This window comes from Centropristis striata, chromosome 17, assembly GCF_030273125.1.
Source record: "Centropristis striata isolate RG_2023a ecotype Rhode Island chromosome 17, C.striata_1.0, whole genome shotgun sequence".
NCBI classification, from domain to species: Eukaryota; Metazoa; Chordata; class Actinopteri; order Perciformes; family Serranidae; genus Centropristis; species Centropristis striata.
In genome coordinates, this window is record NC_081533.1 from 15204135 (window position 1) to 15221876 (window position 17742).

The window sequence follows — 17742 nt, forward strand, 5'->3', positions numbered from 1 at the left end:
ACTCAGGTTTGGGTTGGGATCACATACCTTGGCTGGGTCCAGTTTGAGGAGTCACCATCACTTTGGTTATGTCTGTTAGAGAGAGGAGCATTAAAGGAAAAGAAAAGAGAGATCAGTACATTGGGGAAACAACTTTTTCATTATTTTTTTTGTTGTTGAGTGAATTAATTTTGTGATTCAGAGGAAAAGAAGTGTGATGTTTTCTAGCCAGCTAAATGGTGCCTCCCTGTGGTAAATGTGTGTTTCTAGTCACTGTATTCAGTTTGGTCTCCTAAAGTTCCTACATACATTTACTCAAATACTGCACCTCAGTAGTAATTTAAGGTACTTAAATACCAGGTACGTGAGTATTTTAATCTCATGCCACTTTCCATTTCTACTACAAATAATAAAATATCGGAAATATGTTTTTTTGTTTCACAAAATGTATGTGACAGCTATACTTTTCAGGATTTTGGCACAAAAGCTTTATGCAAATGCAGTACAGCTAAAATAATTATTTCATAAAATATTATTTTGCAACTATTTTAATCATCTATGTAACTTTCCATGAAGAAACATTTCTTGGCTCCAGCAATGTTTACTGTTTTTCCGTTTTCCTTTCCTTTTTTTCATTAAGTTGTGATAATTTTGAGATTTCTATTGTTGGTTTTGACACAAAAAAACATTGTGCATGTGTTATTTTGGGCTCTGGAAAATTGGGGTATATAATTTTGTGTCTTTTTTTTTGTCATTTTGTGTCTTTTTCTAATAATTTTGTGTCTTTTTTGGTAATTTTGTGTCTTTTTTTGGTCATTTCGTGTCTTTTTTGGTCATTTCGTGTCTTTTTTTAAGTAATTTAGTTTTTTTCTGTCATTTTGTGTCTTTTTTGTAGTTTTGTGTCTTTTTTGGTAATTTTGTGTCTTTTTTTGGTAATTTTGTGTCTTTTTCTAATAATTTTGTCTTTTTTGGTAATTTTGTGTCTTTTTTTAGCAATGTTGTTTCTTTTTTTGGTCATTTTATGTCTGTTTTTAGGTAATTTAGTTTTTTTCTGTCATTTTGTGTCTTTTTTGAAGTAATTTTGTGTCTTTTTTGGTAATTTTGTGTCTTTTTTTGGTAATTTTGTGTCTTTTTTTAAGTAATTTTGTGTCTTTTTTGGTAATCTTGTGTCTTTTTTTGGTAATTTTGTGTCTTTTCTAATAATTTTGTGTCTTTTTTTGGTCATTTTGTGTCTTTTTTTAAGTAATTTAGTTTTTTCTGTCATTTTGTGTCTTTTTTAAGTAATTTTGTGTCTTTTTGTCATTTTGTGTCTTTTTCTAATAATTTTGTGTCTTTTTTTGTCATTTTGTGTCTTTTTCTAATAATTTTGTGTCTTTTTCTAATAATTTTGTGTCTTTTTTTGGTCATTTCGTGTCCTTTTTTTAAGTAATTTAGTTTTTTTTTCTGTCATTTTGTGTCTTTTTTGTAGTTTTGTGTCTTTTTTGGTAATTTTGTGTCTTTTTCTAATAATTTTGTCTTTTTTGGTAATTTTGTGTCTTTTTCTAATAATTTTGTCTTTTTTGGTAATTTTGTGTCTTTTTTGGTAATTTTGTGTCTTTTTTTGGTAATTTTGTGTCTTTTTCTAATAATTTTGTGGGTTTTTTTGGTCATTTTGTGTCTTTTTTTAGCAATTTTGTTTCTTTTTTTGGTCATTTTGTGTCTTTTTTTAAGTAATTTAGTTTTTTTCTGTCATTTTGTGTCTTTTTTTAAGTAATTTAGTTTTTTTCTGTCATTTTGTGTCTTTTTTTAAGTAATTTTGTGTCTTTTTTTGTCATTTTCTGTCTTTTTCTAATAATTTTGTGTCTTTTTTGGTAATTTTGTGTCTTTTTTTGGTAATTTTGTGTCTTTTTCTAATAATTTTGTGTCTTTTTTTGGTCATTTCGTGTCTTTTTTTAAGTAATTTAGTTTTTTCTGTCATTTTGTGTCTTTTTTTTATTTTGTGTCTTTTTTTTGTAATTTTGTGTCTTTTTTGGTCATTTTGTGTCATTTTTAAGTAATTTTTTTTTTTATTTTACTAACATACTTGTACTTTGATTTTATATTATACAATCTATTATTTTACTGACTATGCAGATGGTATAAAATAATTGAGTGCAGTATTTAGGCTTACTTTGACAGAGGACTTTGCTTTTGATAGTACATTTCCAGTCGACCCAATCCCCTTCATTCATGTTAGCACACGCCTGAGAGCCGTTTTTATTATCGGGCTTTCCGTCCGACCAAAATCTGGACAAGGAGTTGCTGCCGTCCGACCACCTCCAGGAGTCTCTGTGCAGGCCGATCCAGGCCTCCTGCACGGCCATGCTGACCTGCAGTCTGTTCTGCACCTCCTGGTTCTCAGCCTGACTCCTCACGCAGACCAGGTCTGTGTGGTGCTCCCTGCAGTAGTTCTGAGCTTCAAACCAGCTCTTCTCCTCGGTCACCAGCACGTACTGATCTACTCCACTGTCTACATGGAGGGAAAAAAAACAGAGTCAATATTATAAACCAGGTCATCAAAATAAATGCAACATCTGTATGTACTCCTTTTATGCTTTTTTTTTTAGCTGTGTCCTTTTATTTATTTAATTAGTTGCAATATTTTCTTTGTCACATGGTACCAAAAACAGTTTTGGTGTCCATAGCGAATTTTTATTAACCCTCTGGAGTCCCTGAAAGCGCCGGAACACGACTTCTTCACGGCGTAAAAACGAAGCAGCATGGAGCCCTGCTGTCAGCTGAACTCTAAAATGTTGGCTTTTCCACAAGTTTCCATGTCCAATTTAGTGCGTCAACTCTTTTTCAGCAAAAGTTAAAATCACCACGACCAAGTGTAACATGATATTGCATTTTTTTGCAGAGATTTTTCAGATTTTGCAGTGTGCGTTTCAACATTTTTAATGCAATCTTTTTATTGTTTACTGTTTTTTGTGTGTGTTTTTATCTGTGTTTTTTGTGTATTTTTATGGGGGGGGGGGTTGTAATTTTTTTGTGTTATTGTGTGTTTCTTGTGTGTTTTTTGTTTTAAAAAAAAGTGTTTTTTGACTTCAGAGGTTTAAAGGTTATGCATATTAATAAAAGGATGTTGACGCTCTGGGAGTCAGGTAGCTGGACTTACATTTGGTTTTCCGCCAACTCAGCTTCACCTCTTTGCCCCGACTACCAGACTACTGCTGGACTACAGACGAACTGTAATCGGACTACAGACAAAGTACCACTGAGTTACAACAGCTCTACAGACGGACAACTACCAAGCTACAACCAGACTAAAAATGGACTACAGTTTCACCTCTTTGCCCTACTACCGGACTACTGCTGGACTACAGACCAGGGATGGGCAACTTAAATGCTGCAGGGGGCCACAATTTTTCATGGACACTACCACAGGGCCACATATAGGACCGTGCACTTAACCAAATATGATGAAACTGTAATTTTAACAGTTAACAGTGCAGTAACTTAACATATTTCATGCTCAAATGCATGTATAACAGTATAAATAGGAATACAAAAGGTTTGAAGCAAATAAAAATGAACCACTTACTGTGATTTCTTTTTTTTTTTCAGTGCAAGAACAGCAGACCAACATTAATTGCAATTAATTACACCTCACCATTGAAACAAATGGCGGCCATTTTGACAAGCGTGCAGCTGTTGTCCCTCCAGAAGCCATCTTCCATCATGGAGACGCAGTGCTCGTCAGATCCTGAGTTATCTGGCTGATCCTCCTTCCACCGCCTGTAGTCCTGCCCTGCTGCTGGGTACAAGTGCTCACCAGACCATTTCCAGCCGTTGATGTCATCGTACAGACCGATCCAGAAGGACTGATGCGAGGTGAATTTGACGATCCTGCGGATGTCCTCCTCATCAGATACGGTGCCCAGGTCGCTGTACGTTGTTCTGCAGTAGCTCTGGGCTTCTATCCAGGTCATCCTCAAGTTGACAAGGATGTACTGATGGATGTAGTAAGTGGAGCCTAAATGGTGAATAATAACACTTTATGTTAGTAGTTTATCACTCTGCACTCCGATTCATCACTGGTGACAGTTACATCACCCATCATTGACTCCTATACAACAAGGTGGGATGGGCACCTTTATCTGTGAGACGAGACATGCACTGGTTCCTTTTTTATTCACAAAGTCTTGATAGGCGACATGCCACCAAACCTCAGCACTGATCTACTGGAGCAGCTGGTTTTATGTGCCATTATTATGTTCACATGTACTTAAAGTCTGTTGAAAAAAAATGTGATTAAAAATAAAGATAGGCCTACCACAATTTAACATCTCTCATATCTTTGTAGTTTTTTTTTTGCTTGTGTGATGTAAAGGGATTGAAACTTGCATTTCATTGTGCAATCTTGTGTTGTAGAATGACAAAAATGAACCATGTAAAGTAGTATTAAAATAGCAAAATAAAAGAAAAAAAAGCAATTTACCAGAAACCAAATATGTATAAATAATATACTATATTTAAAGTAAGGTAACATTGGTGTAATTCAAATTATTTTTATTATTTTAATGACATGCTGTATATATGTGAAAGAGCAGAAACTGTACAGCTTTATTTTTTTTAAATACATGACAATACCTTCTATTCACAATATCCAGCCAATTGCTTGATATTTGTATTTATCTTTATTTTATTTAGTTTTTGTGATGTGAAAAACTCAATAAAGATATTGAACACACAAAAAAAATATTTATAGTTCTTTGTAATCTGCCATTATAATGGAAAAGACTATTTTAGCACATTGTTATCTGCAGAATTTAACTTTAATATTTTTTACACCCCTTTTAAAAACAAACCTATGACTTACAGAATTACAGAGCTAAAACATTTTAGAGAAATTGCCAATAAAATGAAATTAAACAACTCAATTCTCAATCAATTCTTAACCAACCAACCACCGAAGTAATTAAATGATTAATAATTAATAATAATTTTCTCAATGTTCCCTTGTTTCTCAAATTTCTCTTTTATGTGATGTGAAGTGAATATTTTAAAGTGAGTACAAGACAGATATGAACATATTTTCTCACCCGTCTGGTGTGTGACCTCCACAAAGACCAAAACTGTCCCTGAGAATTTAAAGCAAAATTCACTGTCAGAACTTTAAAAAAACATGGCAAGAATATAGATGAATGGATGCTTTTTTTTTTTAAATTAACATTATTGTACTTAAGTTGATGAAAGAAGAATACAAACCAATGAAAAGTAGTTTCTTCCAACTTTCCTCCATGATCTGCAATAAAAAGAATTTGACAAAATAAACAAAAAATACAACTACGCAAAAAGATGAAGCTACTTCTGTAAAAGTGGTCTTACCTCCTCTCTTTGTGTCTTCACTTGAAAGAAAATGTACTCGCGTACCTCCTCACTTGTCGATGAGTTTGGATACTAAATGATCCGTGACCAAAAGTAAGTGCCGTGGTTGTCTGTATTTGTTTATGCACCTTTGTCGAGTTTAAGACGTTCAGAGAGGAGGTGTTTGCAGTTTTGATAGAGGGTGTGTGTGCTTGTGTATCTTTGTGAGGACCAAAGTTTTTTTTCCACCTCTGGAGTCTCCAAAAGCGCCAAAGCAGCGTGGAGCCTTACTGTAAATTTACCTCTAAAGTTCTGGCTGTAAACTCCATGAGGCCAGTTTCAGTTTGATGATGATATACCAAGAAAAATTGGAGACAAGGCCAATTACATTTAGTATAAAATGATAGAACTGAATGAAACCCTCTTATATGTTATATTTGCAACCTTTGTTCACATTTGCAACATTTAAAATTCTTTATTGAGCATGATAGTGTTTTGAAAGTTAAAAAAAAAGATTCAAAATCACATTTTATGTTGGACTAAAGGACTAAAAAAGACACAAAATTACAAAAAAATACACAAAATGACTAAAAGAAAGACACAAAATGACCAAAAAAAGACACAAAATGACTAAAAATACACAAAATGACAAAGAAATACACAAAATGACTAAAAGAAAGACACAAAATGACCAAAAAAGACACAATATGACAAAAAGGAAGACACAAAATGACCAAATAAGACACAAAATAACTAAAAAAGACACAACAGACACAAAAAGACCAAAAAGACACAAAAAGACATAAATTATCAAAAAAGACACAAAATGACGAAAAGAAAGACACAAAATGACCAAAAAAGACACAAAATGACTAAAAGAAAGACACAAAATGACCAAAAAAGACACAAAATGAGAAGACAGAATGACCAAAGAAACACAGAGGATACAAAATGTCAAAAAAAGACACAAAATGACAAAAAAAGACACAAAATGACTAAAAGAAAGACACAAAATGACTAAAAAAGACACAAAATAACTAAAAAAGACACAACAACAGACACAAAATGACCAAAAAAAGACACACAAATGATCAAAAAAGACACAAAATGACTTACAAAGACACGAAAAGACATGAAAAGGATTCAAAAATGGACAAAATAGCCCAAGACTCCATAGAGTTAAAAGAGAGGACACTTCATCTGACCAGGGTTGAAAGGTTGAGTTATATAATAAAGTTTTAGGGTAAGCCATGTAGATGTGATAGTTAGTCAGGAGTGTATTATGTTAAGTGTGTCAGTCTTCCCTGGTACAGACATTTAAATGTGTGTGTGTTTGCAGGAGAGCTGTTCCTCCATGTATTTTGGTTTGCAGTAGACCGCTGCAATGTGTACATGATGTGTGAACAGGACATTTGGTTACTGTCGGTAATGTTTGTCTGGGCGTCGAGGGGGACAAGTAAAAACTACAACTTTGTTTTTGAAAAGACCAGGTGAGCTGTTTGTTTGTCTTGTGCACGGCTCCTTCCCTTTTCAAATTGAGTCACGGAGAAATTAGAGAATTAGAATGAAAATATTACTTTCCCAGAATATGAATACCTTACTTCCGTACTTTAGTCTCTCTGTCATTAATAAATTAAAAAAAGGTCATTTCAGTTCAGTCTTGCCATCACTACTGCTGTTTTGGGCTCACAGTCTAAAATGTATGTGTACATCTGAAGGCTTCCATAGCTACATTCTAATAAAGAGCACACAATTAACATCACTTTAATGTAAAATGTTGTAAAAAAATGAGCATCAAAATGATGTTTAAAAGGCTGAAGATTTGTTCTTTCTTGATTTAAGTATTGACTTTTCATTGCAGAGGCAAACTGTTGACTGACTACCTTCTTCTCTTTTAGCTGCATATTTATGGCTGCACGACATAAAACCATTGCATTCCAGCATGTTTTTTTTATTTCCTTGTATCATCAGATAGTAATCGTACTGACCTCATTTTGGATAGCAAGCCAAACATCCACAGTAAATGTTAAGATATTTTCAACTTCATTGTTAAATATTACTTTTTTTAAACAAGAATGAGACGACTGATTCCACATTTGATTATAGGTGATGGTTTAATCAAATCAAACTAAATGCATCTTTATTGTGAAGATGAAACTTTTGCAGCGTAAAATAATTGAGTGGAAATGTGCAGGTGCATACAGTTTCACTGAAGTCTGATCAAGATTATGATTAAAGGTTTTACAATCTGTAATTGCAAAGAACCACTAAACTTTGATGCATTTTGTAATGGATACACTGCCCTCTTGACCTGATCTTTATAAAAGCAGTATAAAATCATATCCAGACATGTGATCGAAGATGAATTCAGAGACGTGACTAGTAAGCATTCCTACCCTTTTACCACACATAATAACCTTAGTTTAGCTCCATAAAGACGGTCATAAACTACCACATACCCACTTAGCAACATGGTCTCACAGGAATCTGTGAAATAGTCACGGATTTCGCTACAATGCAAGTTAATGACAGTCATATCCCGTGGCTATTCCAATATACAAAGTGATTATGTACATTCACTGAATGAATATTTAGAAAATAAAACATAAATTCTCGCTAGAAATGTGATCAAAATCCATTTTTATGCAGAAACTAAGGCAAAATATTGATTTTTTCACTAAAAATGAGAGAACTGTCTGCCATGTTTTTTGTTCTGACCGCCAGGACCTTAAAAGTCACATGACTTGGAACAAACCATTAGGAAAAAATATCCATGGAATAGCCACGGGATATGACTGTCATTAACTTGCATTGTAGCGAAATCCGTGTCAGTTTCACGGAAATTTGAGTGATTCCGTGGCTATTCCACGGATTTTGAGTTAAGCAAATCCATGGCTATTTCACAGATTCCTGTGAGACCAGGTTCCACTTAGACATGTTCAAACTGGTGAGAGAATATGCTAAACAAAGAAGATCAACTGATTGTGTTTGGTTGGGATTTCTTTGTTGTAGATTAAATTATGGTTGTTCAAAAGAAAATGACCAAATAATCACATATGAAAGAATGACATATCCATTGTATGATTTATTATGCACAGTTCTTTAAAATCAAAGTATTACAAACACACACAAAATGCACATTACATTGTTTGTTGAATGAGGTTTCTACTTCTATTTCCAACATTCACAGCCATTAAACAAAATAAAGAGAGTGAAAATGATGAATGATTGTCCTTGAACAGTATGAGCTGTTCCCCTTCACCAAATTATCTACACTGTAAAAAAAGATAAACAATAGCTCTCAATAAAATTTAGACAACAGATTACACGCAATATTATTGATTAAATCTAACTACGTTACAAGTTGACACAGGAGTTAACTTATGACGGTTATAATTAGAGAGAAAAAAAAAAAAGCAAAATTATATTCTTATTTTAGGCCCCTCTCCACACTGGGGCCCTGGGTAGTCAGTCCCACTTTTCTCCCAACTACGACGCCCTTATGTCATAGTTCTGGTTTCCGAAATTCTGGTGTTGTTGCGGTTGCTCCTGTTGTGGTTCTTCCCCTTCAATTGGCACCCCCAGGATAAAATAACACAGGAGTCCATTCAATGAGAGTTGAACACTTGTGAAGAACAGACAATTCAAATACGATATAACATAATTAGAATTAATTATTCCATTGTGGGCATCACTTGCAACTAGGCACCAGGAAATAAAAGTCGGGAGGAAGACAATACAGAATGTGAGCATGGCGACAAACACAATCCGTTTCTTGTGAGCGGCAGCAGAAGGCACCGTGTTTGACTTCAGAGAATTTATAATGATGGTCAAAGCCAATGCAAAGGTGGTAGCTGCTAACACATATATTGGCCACTGGCCAATGAATATATACAAAGGGATATACACACAGAGGAGCAAAACAGACGATATGTAAACAACGCCAAAATGGACTTTCAAATGTGGGTTGTACAGCAAACGGACGCACAACGAAGCATTCATAAGATGGAAAATCACTCCAAAGGATCTCGAGAGTTCCCACACAATGGCGACGTAATCACAAGTGGCGAGAGAGCTGCATCTGAATCCGGCCAACTCGATCCCCCAAATGATCGCCGTGACTGCATTCAGAATATCCACAAAGAACACAACGGGAAGGTACCGGTAGGCGTTTTGAAAGCCACTGAGGGTGCCCTGTTGCCCCGAGCAGGGCGAGAAGATGGCTTCTTTAAAAGCTCTGAGCTTGCTGCGGTGGGACCAGAAGGCCCAGATGTAGCTGGCGAGCCCCAGAAAGACGTAACCCAGGAGAATTCCTGCAGCCAAGTCAGGGTTTCCAACAACGCCTGAGGACGTGCGAGCGGATTCCCGGCTGTTGGGCGAGCCGGTTAAAAGAAAGTTGCTGTTCTCCATTATGTGGTGGTCCGACTAGTTTTCTCGTCCTGTTGGAGGAGAGAGACATTTCTTGATTTAACCCTTAATAGGACTCATTGAAATACTAGCAAATTCCAAATTTCAACCCTAGAGAATATTGGACGATATTACATACAGCCAGAATGTGTAAAAAAAAAACATACGAAAATAATATTTTGAGAAAAAAGTTGACGAGATTAAAGTGGCAAATCTACAAGAAAAAAAGTTGCAGATTTAAGAGATTTAAAGTGGTGAATCTGCATGAAAAAAGTCGCAGATTTACGAGAAAAAAGTGGGAAAAAAGAAACTTTTTTCTCCCAGATTCACCACTTTAACCCTTAATAGGGCACTCATTGAAATACTTGCAAATTCCAAATTTCAACCCTAGAGAATATTGGAGGATATTACATGCAGCCAGAATGTGTAAAAAAAAAAAAACAGAAAAAACATACGGACCCGGGGGAGGGGGGTAATATTTTGAGAAAAAAAGTTTGTGAGATTTAAAGTGGTGAATCTGCAAGAAAAAAGTTGCTTTTTTCCCACTTTTTTCTTTTAAATCTTTTTTCGTGCAGATTTGCCACTTTAAATCTTTTAAATCTGCAACTTTTTTTCTTGTAGATGTGCCACTTTAATCTACTAAATTTGCAACTTTTTTCTCGAAATATTATTTTATTTATTACTCATTTATTACTAATTTTAGATATCCCCTGAAGTTACCAAATATAGTTCTTCGCCTGATAAAGTGTTAATCTCATCACTCAAAGAACATAATCCAGAATAACCAGGCTTTCTACTCATAAATTTCCCCAATCATGTAGTGGTAGTAGTTGGTGCCTGGATTATGTTCACACGTCGTGCAAAGTTGGTTGTGGAGGATGGTGAGTATACAAAGCACAGGACATCCTAAGTCCAGTGTAGAGTTTGCAAAAAAGTACTTCAGGTAAGAGTAGGAAAGACCTGGTTTCAAACAAATGTTAACCCTCTGAAATCTTTTAGGGCTATTAGGTCCATTAAAAATCTGTTAAAAGATCTTCACCATGCCATGTTGGTATCAGTTTTTTCTTCGCAACCTATATGTCCTGATAATTCATTTGAACTTTGATTGACTTACTTGATCAAAATTTTGAACCCAAAAGAAACAAAGGAAAACATAAAATCTGAATTTGAAAATTATGTTTCACACAGACAGAAATGTGCATGTTGCAAATATTAAAATATATGCAAATATAACATATAACAGGTAAAATGAGGATAATCTCTAGTTCTATATTTTTATACTAAATATATTTGATATTATTTCTGTTATGTTAAAATTATTTTTATGTTAGCATTTAATGTTCAGACACATTTCACTATCAGCAGTCGAGTCTAAAAAGTAAACACCAAATAACATCTACTAGTTTTTGCTTGTCAATGGTATCCACTATCAACATTCAAGGTAAATTAGCATGAAAGAGTTCTCACCTGATTTTGGTGCTGACTTATTGTTGCAACTCTGTTGGAAATCTGTTGAGTGGCTAGCTTTGTCTCTTTGGGCTGCATATTTATAACACCTTGTAAAAGTAGTGCATTACAGTGTGTGGAAATTTCTTATTACCTTGTATCATCAGACAGTAGCAGTACTGACCTCATTTGGCAGGTGACAAGCCAAACATCCACAATAAACTAAAGGAAGTAGTCCAGCTAAATATGGTTTTATTTTATTTTATCGAGGGTGAGGCTAAGCTAGGTTTATAGTCACCACAGATTCCCCGGCTGTGGCCTCCTCATGACTGTTGCATCAAACTCCAAAAGTTGTAGTGGCGCTTGGTTTTGCACCTCTGAACTTTTATATTGTACAAACTTGTGAAAACTTTAAGAAATCTTTAACTGTGACGTGTCCTGCAGTGAGCATCCTGTCGCTCATGCATGTCCTTGCACTCTATAGGTGCAGGCAAGCATCAGCCAAAATAGGTATGACTTCATTGTATTGATACACGGTTGCTAATAAAGTTGGAATAATTCTGTTTTGAGACACAATCCTCTGCTAATTATGGTTTCATTTTCATTGTGAAATGTTTGGAAGAAATTGGTAAATGCAGTTTTGAGAAGATATACAGTTTATTTGTCAACAATAAATCACATTGTCACAATCATTTCATGGAAAGAGGTAAAACAATATATATTTTATTCCGACTTTATGGGCGACTGTGTGGAAGCATTACGAATCAGCTCCGTGCTGCTAGCTAACACTAGCTAAGGTTACTGTTAGCTAGTTGGCTACACATTCCTTTCATTGTGCTTGGCTCATAGAAAGCTATATAGTTACACTCTGTGGTTTCTACCATTACATAACTTATTGTTGTTAAAACTGTTTGTAGTACACAAGTTAGTAATGTAGATTTTGTTAGCCTGGTAACGAGGGGGCCATCCCTATGTTCCCCAGGTCCTATGTTCCCCTTTAGTAATAGGACCCTTTTTCTGAAAAAAGGTCCTATGTTCTCCGCAATCTATCAATCTTTACGGTAGACTCTCAGCATGGCCAGCAGGCACCTTAGCTCAAGAAGCTAAAGTGGTTACTTTGCAGTTCATTTTTTGGCTTTTTAAAGAGGGTTAGGGCCTATTTGATATGGAATTTGGCAGTAATGGTGGAAAAATTTGCCATTTGCCACTTTAAATCCCTTAAATCTGCAACTTTTTTTCTTGTAGATTTGCCACTTTAATCTAGTAAATTTGCAACTTTTTTCTCGAAATATTATTATATTATTATCATACTGATTGGTCAGATGTCATGGTGTCACCGTCTGTGACGTAGCCTGATCTTTGCTGATTAGCTGGAAGAAATCCATGTGGTTCTACGACCAGAGAGACATGGGGACCCAGTTTAGATATCCACTGAAGTTACACTGCAAAAAAGCCAACTTGTATTTTTTGGCCTAAAACAGTGATTTAATTTGGTAAAACTTGGAAATATAAATTACTGACATTTAGGGCAATAATGTAAGTTAGCAAAACAAAGGAAGCCAGTTATCTGCTCAAAAACAAGTTTGTGAGTTGTTGTTACTTATATCTTTAAGTTGGGGTTCAAAACAAGGGACAATAGTTCTGCTAACTCTTATTTCTTTGTTGTGAAATTTGGTCATTAGCGAAAGCTAGCGGCTAACTGATGCTAGCGGCTAACTGATGCTAGCAGCTAACTGATGCTAGCAGCGCTGCTTGTTACAGCTACAAGAGTAGCCATTAGCGTATCAATGCTAACTCAAAATTGTGGTCACAACATTAGCTGACATTTCATAGCGGCGTTACAATTGTGCCAGAGAAATTCAGAGTTGAGCAAACTCAAAAACAAAACTTAAAATATTTAGTTTAATTGTCCAACTTAAAATTTTATCGAAGTTTGTTGCCTTGAAATTTTGAATACACCCAACTTTTCTTTTTTTGCAGTGTACCAAATATAGTTCTTAGCCTGATAAAGGGTTAAAACTGGTGAGAGAATATGCTAAACAAAGAAGATCAACTGATTGTGTTTGGTTGGGATTTCTTTGTTGTAGATTAAATTATGGTTGTTCAAAAGAAAATGACCAAATAATCACATATGAAAGAATGACATCTCCATTGTATGATTTATTATGCACAGTTCTTTAAAATCAAAGTATTACAAACACACACAAAATGCACATTACATTGTTTGTTGAATGAAGTTTCTACTTTAATTTCCAACATTCACAGCCATTAAACAAAATAAAGACAGTGAAAATTATGCTAATTTGTTCAATTAATGATTGTCATTGAACAGTATGAGCTGTTCCCCTTCACCAAATTATCTACACTTTAAAAAAATGATAAACAATAGCTACTCAATAAAATTTAGACAACAGATTACATGCAATATTATTGATTAAATCTAACTACGTTACAAGTCGAGTTGATAACAATTTAACAGGAAGTGCCTGTCAATTAAAAGCGGACTAATTCTATAGTGTTGGATTCATTCAAAATTCTCTTGATTTAGAATTACATACACATAAAGATTATATTTAATGTGATTAAAATAGGTAGATTCTATCTCAAACATTTTTATATTAAAGTTACTTAAACAACTGCCTCAAAATCAAGGACGCATTTATATTTAATACATTTTATCAAATATATTAAGTAAAATGAAATTACTACAGAATCATTTATTACAGTGTATTCTTTACAATTACTGTGATGCAATTTGGCGACGATTCTCATGGTGAGACAAAATTCAAATTTTTCACATCTGCAGGGATTTCATGCAGCCCTCGTGACTATATTTTGTGGCCCTCACCTTAATATGAAAGTTAAATGTGAGTTTTATATGAATGGTACTTCACTGTGTTGTGTGTGGAAGGTCCCTTTTTTTTTTTTTTTTTTTTGGGCATTTTGTAGCTTTATTGAGAGAGATATTGAGAGTGAAAGGGGGAGACATGCGGGAAAGGGCTCCGAGCCGGATTCGAACCCGGGCCGCCCGCTTACGAGGACTGGGCCTCTGTGGTACGCGCTCTACCAGGTGTGCCACCGGGAACGCCCCGGAAGGTCCCTTTAAGTGTGTGGAATTACTCTTTTGGGGAATTTCTTTTCAATAATTTTGTGTCTTTTTTTAATAATTGTGTGTCTTTTTTAATAATTGTGTGTCTTTTTTAAATAATTTTGTGTCTTTTTTGGAAATTCTGTCTTTTTTAAATAATTTTGTGTCTTTTTTTTAATCATTTTGTGTCTTTTTTGTCATTTTGTGGCTTTTTTTGTAATTTTGTGGCTTTTTTTGTAATTTTGTGGCTTTTTTTGGTCATTTGGGGTTTTTTTTGGTCATTTTGCAATATGGTGACGATTCTCACGGTGAGACAAAATTAAAAATTTTCACATCTGCAGGCATTTCATAGTTTCAGTTTTTCCCAAATATGTTGCGGTTGCTCCTGTTGTGATTCTTCCCTTTCAAATGGCACCTCCACGATAGAATAACACAGGAGTTAACTTATGATGGTTATAATTAGAGAGAAAAAAAAAAAAGCAAAATTATATTCTTATTTCAGGCCCCTCTCCACACTGGGGCCCTGGGTAGTCAGTCCCACTTTTCTCCCAACTACGACGCCCTCATGTCATAGTTCTGGTTTCCGAAATTCTGGTGTTGTTGCGGTTGCTCCTGTTGTGGTTCTTCCCCTTCAATTGGCACCCCCAGGATAAAATAACACAGGAGTCCATTCAATGAGAGTTGAACACTTGTGAAGAACAGACAATTCAAATACGATATAACATAATTAGAATGAATTATTCCATTGTGGGCTTCACTTGTAACTAGGCACCCAAGAATAAAAGTCGGGAGGAAGACAATACAGAATGTGAGCATGGCGACAAACACAATCCTTTTCTTGTGAGCGGCAGCAGAAGGCACCGTGTTTGACTTTAGAGAATTTATAATGATGGTCAAAGCCCATGCAAAGGTGGTAGTTGCTAACACATACATGTATATTGGCCAATGGGCAGTGAATATATACAAAGCGATATACACACACAGGAGCAAAACAGACGATATGAAAACAACGCCAAAATGGACTTTCAAATGTGGGTTGTACAGCAAACGGACGCACAACAAAGCATTTGTAAGATGGAAAATCACTCCAAAGGATCTCGAGAGTTCCCACACAATGGCGACGTAATCACAAGTGGCGAGAGAGCTGCATCTGAATCCGGCCAACTCGATCGCCCAAATGATCGCCGTGACTGCATTCAGAATATCCGCAAAGAACACAACGGGAAGGCACCGGTAGGCGTTTTGAAAGCCACTGAGGGTGCCCTGTTGCCCCGAGCAGGGCGAGAAGATGGCTTCTTTAAAAGCTCTGAGCTTGCTGCGGTGGGACCAGAAGGCCCAGATGTAGCTGGCGAGCCCCAGAAAGACGTAACCCAGGAGAATTCCTGCAGCCAAGTCAGGGTTTCCAACAACGCCTGAGGACGTGCGAGCGGATTCCCGGCTGTTGGGCGAGCCGGTTAAAAGAAAGTTGCTGTTCTCCATTATGTGGTGGTCCAACTAGTTTTCTCGTCCTGTTGGAGGAGAGAGACATTTCTTGATTTAACCCTTAATAGGACTCATTGAAATACTTGCAAATTCCAAATTTCAACCCTAGAGAATATTGGACGATATTACATACAGCCAGAATGTGTAAAAAAAAAACATACGAAAATAATGTTTTGAGAAAAAAGTTGACGAGATTAAAGTGGCAAATCTACAAGAAAAAAAGTTGCAGATTTAAGAGATTTAAAGTGGTGAATCTGCGTGAAAAAAGTCGCAGATTTACGAGAAAAAAGTGGAAAAAAAGCAACTTTTTTCTCCCAGATTCACCACTTTAACCCTTAATAGGGCACTCATTGAAATACTTGCAAATTCCAAATTTCAACCCTAGAGAATATTGGAGGATATTACATGCAGCCAGAATGTGTAAAAAAAAACCCCAGAAAAAACATACGGACCCGGGGGAGGGGGGTAATATTTTGAGAAAAAAAGTTTGTGAGATTTAAAGTGGTGAATCTGCAAGAAAAAAGTTGCTTTTTTCCCACTTTTTTCTTTTAAATCTTTTTTCGTGCAGATTTGCCACTTTAAATCTTTTAAATCTGCAACTTTTTTTCTTGTAGATGTGCCACTTTAATCTACTAAATTTGCAACTTTTTTCTCGAAATATTATTTTATTTATTACTCATTTATTACTAATTTTAGATATCCCCTGAAGTTACCAAATATAGTTCTTCGCCTGATAAAGTGTTAATCTCATCACTCAAAGAACATAATCCAGAATAACCAGGCTTTCTACTCATACATTTCCCCAATCATGTAGTGGTAGTAGTTGGTGCCTGGATTATGTTCACACGTCGTGCAAAGTTGGTTGTGGAGGATGGTGAGTATACAAAGCACAGGACATCCTAAGTCCAGTGTAGAGTTTGCAAAAAAGTACTTCAGGTAAGAGTAGGAAAGACCTGGTTTCAAACAAATGTTAACCCTCTGAAATCTTTTAGGGCTATTAGGTCCATTAAAAATCTGTTAAAAGATCTTCACCATGCCATGTTGGTATCAGTTTTTTCTTCGCAACCTATATGTCCTGATAATTCATTTTAACTTTGATTGACTTACTTGATCAAAATTTTGAACCCAAAAGAAACAAAGGAAAACATAAAATCTGAATTTGAAAATTATGTTTCACACAGACAGAAATGTGCATGTTGCAAATATTAAAATATATGCAAATATAACATATAACAGGTAAAATGAGGATAATCTCTAGTTCTATATTTTTATACTAAATATATTTGAGATTATTTCTGTTATGTTAAAATTATTTTTATGTCAGCATTTAATGTTCAGACACATTTCACTATCAGCAGTTGAGTCTAAAAAGTAAACACCAAATAACATCTACTAGTTTTTGCTTGTCAATGGTATCCACTATCAACATTCAAGGTAAATTAGCATGAAAAAGTTCTCACCTGATTTTGGTGCTGACTTATTCTTGCAACTCTGTTGGAAATCTGTTGAGTGGCTAGCTTTGTCTCTTTGGGCTGCGTATTTATGGCTGTACAACACCTTGTAAAAGTAGTGCATTACAGTGTGTGGAAATTTCTTATTACCTTGTATCATCAGACAGTAGCAGTACTGACCTCATTTGGCAGGTGACAAGCCAAACATCCACAATAAACTAAAGGAAGTAGTCCAGCTAAATATGGTTTTATTTTATTTTATTTTATTTTATTTTATTTTATCGAGGTTGAGGCTAAGCTAGGTTTATAGTCACCACAGATTCCCCGGCTGTGGCCTCCTCATGACTGTTGCATCAAACTCCAAAAGTTGTAGTGGCGCTTGGTTTTGCACCTCTGAACTTTTATATTGTGAAAACTTGTGAAAACTTTCAGAAATCTTTAACTGTGACGTGTCCTGCAGTGAGCATCCTGTCGCTCATGCATGTCCTTGCACTCTATAGGTGCAGGCAAGCATCAGCCAAAATAGGTATGACTTCATTGTATTGATACACGGTTGCCAAT

At 35.4% G+C, this 17742-nt stretch overlaps 1 protein-coding gene across 3 annotated transcripts; it reads right to left on the reverse strand.

Annotated features, from left to right (window-relative positions):
* Window positions 1–8790: 8790 nt before the first annotated feature.
* LOC131989764 (uncharacterized) lies at window positions 8791–17402 on the reverse strand. Of its 3 annotated transcripts, XM_059355087.1 has the most exons (4): window positions 17362–17402; window positions 15619–15756; window positions 11315–11437; window positions 8791–9746 (listed from the first exon to the last, which is right to left on the reverse strand). In XM_059355087.1, exon 4 carries the CDS (start codon window positions 9715–9717, stop codon window positions 8797–8799), a length of 921 nt encoding a protein of 306 aa, XP_059211070.1. In that variant the 5' UTR covers window positions 9718–9746; window positions 11315–11437; window positions 15619–15756; window positions 17362–17402; the 3' UTR covers window positions 8791–8796. The 3 variants fall into 3 exon arrangements, with proteins under 3 accessions (XP_059211070.1, XP_059211071.1, XP_059211072.1); XM_059355088.1 differs by lacking the exons at window positions 15619–15756; window positions 17362–17402 and having other exon boundaries at window positions 11345–11498; XM_059355089.1 differs by lacking the exons at window positions 11315–11437; window positions 15619–15756; window positions 17362–17402 and adding an exon at window positions 11182–11232.
* Window positions 17403–17742: the final 340 nt, after the last annotated feature.